We start from the raw sequence: 7,491 nt of genomic DNA on the forward strand, positions 1-7,491 counted from the left end.
TTGCTTGAATCTGGGAGGTGGAGGTTGCAGTGAGCCAAGATCGCACCATTGCACTCCAACATGGGTGACAGAGCAAGACTCCATCTCAAAAAAAAAAAAAAAAAAAAAAAAAAAAAAAAAAAAAAAAAACCAGGATCCCATCCTTTTTGCCCCTTTTCAGTGATGTTCTTGAGGTCCCCTTTCTTGGTTTTGAAGTGGTTCATTTTTCTGGGGTAATACCCGAGGTTCGTTGCCCCATGCCAAGGAAATCAAGGACATGGACACACACATGGAGCGAGTTTAAGAGCGGAGGTTTAACAGGAAAAAGACAAAAGGAGAACAGTTCTGTCTCCTGTGAGAGAGGGAGCACCGGAATGGGAATTCCTGCAGTGGGGACTGCAGTGGGGACAGGGGACTCTCCGTCCCAGGGACGTGGTGGGTGGACCCTAGATCACTCCATTCTGCCTGTCCTCCCCCTCCCTACCTTCTCCTGCCTGAAAGTATTGGTGCTGTCCACCCTGTGGTGCTGAAGTAGCCCAGAAACCCAGTTTTGCTTGGCTGCCCCTCAGGCCATGACACCACGGCCAGTGGTCTCTCCTGGATCTTATACCACCTTTCAAGGCACCTAGAATACCAGGAATGCTGCCGGCAAGAAGTCCAAGAGCTTCTGAAGGACCGTGAGCCTATGGAGATTGAATGGTGAGTGCTGGTGCTGGCCCGTTCCTGATGTTTTCTCATTGGTTCTTCTCCTCAGGTGCGAAGCGGTGGAAGAGGTTTTTTAATTTTTTTTTTTTTGGGGGGGGGGTCATTTCTTCCATTATCACTTAGTGGGAATAGGTGCAAATCCCAGAGGCAGGGCTGAATACCCAGCCTGGCCAGCAGAGGATGGTTTACAGGGTTTTGGGACAGAAAGACCTGGGCTGCTGGGAGAATTGGTGACAGTATGCAAGGTCAGATGATGCCACTTAGCCTGTGTTCAGCAAATGAATTTCTCCTCCACCTCCTCTTTTCATTGAATTATCATTTTTTTCAAACATCTTCACTTCCTGAATGTTTGCTCTTTTGTACCCTAATTTCAATCCTGTTGCTCAGTCCAGGGATTTGTAAGGGATACCTGAGGGCAAAAGTCATTCATTCCCGTCCACAACACCTGCACCGTTCATCCATCCAGTCTTCATTCTGCAAACGCTCCCACACTGCATTCCCACCCCCAGTTTTGTTTCCAGCACCTTTCAGTGCTCTGGAGACCCTGGAAGAATCCAGCCCTGTGATCTGTTTTCCAGGTGCTCCCAGCCTGGTTGGGGAACAGTCCCAGGAGAGGAAACTCCCAGCCCACATGGGCGGGAATGAGGCTGAGAGTGAGAGAAGCATGACTGCGGGTACAGAAAGTGGGACTCTATGATACTTGGTTTTCCATTCCTGAGTTACTTCACTTAGAATAATGGTCTCCAGCTCCATCCAAATTGTTGCAAAAGACATTATTTCATTCCTTTTTATGGGTGAGTAGTATTCCATGGGGTATACATGCCACATTTTTTTCATCCACTCATTTGTCAGGGGGTACTTAAGACTGGTTTCCTCTTTGCAGTTGTGAATTGTGCTATTATAAGCATGCGTATGCATGTGTCTTTTTCATACGCTGACTTCTTTTCCTTTGGGTGGATACCTAGTAATGAGATTGCTGGATGGAATGGTAGGTCTACTTTTAGTTCTCTAAGGAATCTCCTTACTGCTTTCCACAGAGGTCGTACTAATTTGTATTCCTACCAGCAGTGTAAAAGTGTTCTCTTTTCACCACATCCAACATCTATTGTTTTTTGACTTTTTAATTATGGTTATTCTTACAGAAGTAGGGTGGTATCTCATGTGGTTTTAATTTGTATTTCCCTGATTAGTGATGAGTGTTTCAAAATGTGTTGGTTTGCTGTTTGTACATCTTCTTTTGAGAAATGTCTGTTCATGTCCTTTGCCTACTTTTTGATTGATTATTTATTTATTTATTGAGACGGAGTTATGCTCTTGCTACCAGGCTGGAGTGCAATGACGCTATCTCAGATGACTGCAAACTCTGCCTCCCGGGCTCAAGTGATTCTCCTGCCTCAGCCTCCCGAGTAGCTGGGATTACAGGCCTGCGCCACCACACCCAGCTAATTTTATATCTTTAGTAGAGACAGGGTTTATCCATGTTGGTAAGGCTGGTCTCGAACTCCTGACCACTGGTGATCCGCCTGCTTTGGCCTCCCAAAGTGCTGGGATTACAGGCATGAGCCACCACACCCAGCCAGGTTATTTATTTATTTAACTTGCTGATTTGTTGGATGTCCTTGTAGATTCTTAATACTAGTCCTTTGTCATATGCATAATTTGCAGATATTTTCTTCCACTGTGTGGGTTGTCTGTTTGCTGATTATTTCTTTTGTTATACAGAAGGTTTTGACTTTAATTAGCACCTATTTATTTATTTTTGCATTTGCTTTTGAGATCTTAGTCATGCATTCCTTGCCTAAGCTGACTTCCTCTTCTCTAATATTTTATTTTCAGATTGCACTACCTCTTCGTAATTTTTTTTCCCAAAAACATTTAGAGCAAGTTCTTCAAGTTGCTAAAAATAATCATTTGCACTGAATATATTCTCTTGTTTGACTTAAATATATGATTGATATGTGAAAAACAGGTAACATCATACTATTGACACATAGTTGGTCATAGTGAAATGGTTATTAATCCATTCAAATAATGTTTAAGCTTTTAATAAAGCTTAAAATATTTGCTTAGTCAACATATGCATGTTTTGTTAAATCAATCTTTTTATATATTCTTGCTATGGTGAAGTGTATCTTTTATTCAGACTGAGGGAAATGTATAAATTTATTTGAAATACAGAGACTTTGTCTCTTGTTAAATTTAATTCAGATATTTCATATTATTGTTAATATCTTATCTTTCATTATCTTTTTCAGCTGCTTGTTATTTCTACATGGGAAAACTGATAATTTATGCTTGTAAATGGAGTGCCAATGAACATAGTACATGATAAAGATGGTGTTTTGTATCAAGAGAAAAAATAGAGATTATTAGGTAAAAGTTTTTGAGACAGGGAAATTTTCTGGAATAAAAATGAACTCAACCTGGTTGTCACGTCTTATAATAAGACAATGTTCAGATTACTCAAGCATACAGTTTTTTTTAAAGGGTGTTAAAAGCTCGAGAGGAAACCATAGGAAAATTATTTTATAGATCCAGAGTACAGATAACCCTATTTTGATACAAGTCCCAGGGGCCGTACAAGAAAAGACTGACATACTGTTAAATGAGAAATGATATGGAATATGTGTATAGTAATTGATGTACTCATATTTTTATGATGCTAAAAATTAGCTCTAGAAAGATACATAGAAATAATAATAACTTAGGCAACCTGTGAGGAAAAGAAGCAGGTGACATTGGGCCATAGGGGTGGATGGATGATGTTTCATAGTTTTCAAATTTTGAACCACTTAAGTGTACAATGCACCACAGAAAAGAAAAAAAGATTACACAAATAATTCAGCTCCCTTACTGGATCTTAAATGTTTTTAAGTGTTTTTCAGTGAAGTGTCCTGTTTTTCTAAGTATAAAATCACCATCTGCCAGAATGATACATTATGTCCACATTTCAAATTCCTCTTTTTTTCCCCTTGCCTAGTTACATTTGCTAGTATCTCTAGTACAATGATGAATACGAGCAAAACACCAGATCTGGGTATTTTGTTTCTTACTCACTTGCATTTTGTGTTTGCTTTCTTACCATAAAGAACATTTACTTTTATGCAAATATGTTAACTTTTTTTAATAGCTGCTTCAGAGTGTTATGTTTTCCTCAGAATAATCTTTTAAAAATTGGCTACATTTTTTCCGGGTACTTTTCTAATTCTCTGCTTTCTAATTTTTTCTACTTTTTAAATTCTTCAATATTTCATCCATGTGGAATTTATTTTGTGATAGGGAGAAAAAGTCTCCCTCAGAAACAGAGAAGCTGGAGAATCCTGTGTTTGTTCCCTGGATAATGATTGGGGCTGGGTGTTTCCTTAGGGACGACTTGGCGAAGTTGCCCTTTCTGACCATGTGCATGAAGGAGAGCCTGCGGTTACATCCCCCAGTCCCAACCACCATCCGATGCTGCACCCAGGACATGGTGCTCCCAGACAGCCAGGTCATCCCCAAAGATGCTCACAGCCTCAGTGAGAGGAGTCTCCTGGGCAGGAAGAGGGGTCCCTCAGGCAGGGGGGCCTTGTCCTGACTGTCCCCGTCTCTCCCACAGGCGTTGCCTGCCTCATCAGTATTATCGGGATCCATCACAACCCAACTGTGTGGCCAGACCCCGAGGCACTGCCTCCCTCACCCCACCCTTTTCGGGGTCCATTCCAAGGCTCCTAGAGGATCTGACAGGCTTTTGACCAGGGAAATCTAACATCACCTCCCCTCAATGGACACATATCTGCCAAAATGTCTCTCCAAGGCTGGCAGACTTGGGAGACCCCACCCAGCAAACCTTCTTGGTCTCACCTCCAGGTCTACGACCCCTTCCGCTTCGACCCAGAGAACATCAAGGAGAGGTCACCTCTGGCTTTTATTCCCTTCTCAGCAGGGCCTAGGTAAGGGCGGCCTGTGTCTGAGGCGGGGATGAGGTGACGGGTGCGGGGGTCAAAAAAGGGGGAAGTTGCAGATGGTCCCAGATCCAGCTCTCCTTCTTTCCCTTCCTCAGGAGTTTATGGGCAACAGCCCACAGAGTGGGGTTGGGAAGGTCCTAGAGGGGTCTGCGGTGTGCTCAGAACCCCCTCCTCCATCTGCTGATCTGAACTGGGGGTAGGAGTCTGGGCCAGATTTAGGGGGTATGCAAGCACACATGGGTGTCCTCGGGACACGCAGCCCCTCTCTCTGCCCCTTGAGCTGATCAGGGTGTAAGTCGGGGTCCCAGGCCAGGTTCTAAGCATGATGGGGCCAGGATGGGGGGTCATGGGCACAGTCAGATTCCCTCACTTTCGTCCCCAGAAACTACATTGGGCAGGCGTTCGCCATGGCTGAGATGAAGGTGGTCCTGGCACTCACACTGATGCGCTTCCGTGTCCTGCCGGACCGCACTGAGCCCGGCAGGAAGCCGGAGATGGTCATGCGCGCAGAGGGTGGACTCTGGCTGAGGTCGGAGTCCCTGGGTGCGAACCCACGGTGACTGTCGGATCCACCCACCCACCTTTGTAGATTCCCAGGAATAAATCTATGCTGACGCCTCTGCTTAAGCCTCATTCACAGCCAGCATGGGGCTCCTGGGGACTGGTGGGATCCAAGAAAGCGGGGTGAGTGGGTGGGGGCAGGGTGATGTCTCTGAACCCAAAACCCTGACTGCCTTTCTGGCTGAGCATGGGGCACCTAGGCCCTTAATGGGTTCTCCCAGATCCCAAGTAAAAACTTTCTCCTGTGGGCAGTAGGGAGCCCTGGGAGGTGTTTGAGCAGGAGAGGGAGCAGGATTAAGAATGTATTTAAGGAGCAAGACTGAGACTCTTATTTAGCGAGAAGCAACCACAGGGGCAGATGCCTTCATCTGTCCTGGGAATGTCCCCGCAAGACTGGAGTCCCCAGCTCAGAACAAAGGGAATGGGGTTCAGTTTCCACCCTGGCAGGCTCTCAGAAATTTTTAGTTCCTTTTTCTGCCAACTTCCCACCCGTTTCTCCCCCTTCCAGTTGGTTCCCTCTGTGACTCTCTTCCCGTACCTTCAGAGGCATAGGATTTCAAGCCAGGCCGCTTGGGCTCAAGTCCTGGCCCTGCTGCGTGATTTGAGCAGGTTAATTCCTCTCTCTGTGACTCGGTTCCCTCAACCATATCATGGGGACAACAGTATTGCCTACATCTGGGTTTCCAGAGGTCTCAATATAAGGGACTCAGAACTGTGCCTGGCACACAATGAATGCTAAATATATGGGGCCATTATTATTTCCTCTCTCAGAAAGGCTGGCTGTTTAGGAATGTCGTCTTTCAAGATTGTTATTTCTACCATGACTTTAAAGGCTGTGTTTTGGAACTCAAAGGCAAAAATTCTAATATTGTGCTCTGTGAACAATCTCTTCTCCCTAAACGGTTGTGTATATAAGAGGTATTTTTTTTTTTCTGAGGGTGGTGAAGGCACCTGACTATGTGGGTGGTAGGAGAATGAGAGAAACCTCAGTTAGTGTCTCAGAATAATATCCTGCTGCAAACACTGATCTCTTTTCATAGCCTAAGGGATGTTACATCATGAACCCTGTTGACTTCTCTAATCTCTTCTCTAGCTAATCTCCTGCCCTTTCTACACTCAGTTACTCTGGCCTTGATTCTGATCTCAAAATATATTATTTTTTCTCATTTGGGGCCGCTGTATTGCCTTTGCATCTTCATCATAGATAAGTTGACTATATTTGTGTGGATCTATTTTGGGGGCTTTTAATTCTGTCCCATTGACTATCTGTCTTTTCTTTCACCAATGCAACAACACCTTGGTTACTGTAGCTTCACAGTAAGTCTTGACGTTGGATATTGTCTGTCCTCCAACTGTGTTCTACTGCTTCAAACATTGTGTTGGCTATTCTGAGTCACTTGTCTCTCTATATAAATTTTAGAATTAGATTGCTGATATCCATTAAAAAATTTCTGATATTGTCATTGTGATTTCATTGAATCTATAGATTTAGTTGGGAAGAACTGACATCCTGACAATATTGAGTTTTTTGTCTTACAAGACATGCTGAAGGGAGTCCTGCATCTGGAAGTGAAAAGAGGACGATTACCATCATGAAAACATGCAAAAGTATAAAATCCACTGGCAAAGCAGATACACTTATAAGAAAAGAATCAAATCTTGTTACTATAGAAACCACCAAACCACAATCAGAAACAATAAGAGAGGAAGAAAGGAATAAAAGATATACAAAATAACTAGAAAAAATTAATAAAATGACAGAAGCATGTTCTTTTGCATAATAACTTTCAATGTAAATAGATTAAATCCTTCACTTAGAATATATAGACTGGCCGAATGGGTTTTTTAAGTGACCCAACTATGTGCTTCCTACAAGAAACTCACTTTACCTGTCAAGAAACATACAGACTTAAAGTGAAGAGATGGAAGAAGGCATTCTACCCAAGTGGAAACCAAAAGCAAATAGGAGTAGCTACGTTTATATCAGATAAAAATAACACAGACACGGGTAACTTCAGCAAGAGCATCTAACAGTAGGAAACATATATGCACTTAGATATAGAAAACAAATATTATACATCTGAAAGGAGAGATAGACTCCCATACAATAGTAGTTGTGGACTTCAATAACCCACTCTCAACACTGGACAGGTCAACTAGATGGAAAGTCAACAAAGATACATTGTATTTAAATTTCACTTTAGACCAAAGAGACTTAACAGACATTGACAGAATAGTTCATGCAACAGCTGCAGACCACACATTTTTTTCATTAGCACATGGAAAAAGCTGGATACACCGA

General features: G+C 43.2%; 1 protein-coding gene across 1 annotated transcript; it reads left to right on the forward strand.

The window, feature by feature from the left end:
- The first annotated feature begins 385 nt into the window (after positions 1 to 385).
- On the forward strand, positions 386 to 5,248 carry LOC116543249 (cytochrome P450 4F11-like). The gene is made up of 5 exons (XM_032268671.1): positions 386 to 678; positions 4,051 to 4,184; positions 4,280 to 4,344; positions 4,531 to 4,613; positions 5,011 to 5,248. Exons 1-5 carry the CDS (start codon positions 665 to 667, stop codon positions 5,186 to 5,188), a joined length of 474 nt encoding a protein of 157 aa, XP_032124562.1. The 5' UTR covers positions 386 to 664; the 3' UTR covers positions 5,189 to 5,248.
- Positions 5,249 to 7,491: the final 2,243 nt, after the last annotated feature.

This window comes from Sapajus apella, unplaced genomic scaffold (genome assembly GCF_009761245.1).
Source record: "Sapajus apella isolate SASKATOON/1434 unplaced genomic scaffold, GSC_monkey_1.0 scaffold185, whole genome shotgun sequence".
Classification (NCBI taxonomy): domain Eukaryota; kingdom Metazoa; phylum Chordata; class Mammalia; order Primates; family Cebidae; genus Sapajus; species Sapajus apella.

Bases quoted from the DNA above. Each gene is read 5' to 3' on its own strand.
- LOC116543249 (XM_032268671.1), top strand. The intron at 4,185-4,279 runs ATGCTCACAGCC...TCTCTCCCACAG, and splicing joins CAGCCAGGTCATCCCCAAAG to GCGTTGCCTGCCTCATCAGT. The intron at 4,614-5,010 runs GTAAGGGCGGCC...TTTCGTCCCCAG, and splicing joins CCCTTCTCAGCAGGGCCTAG to AAACTACATTGGGCAGGCGT.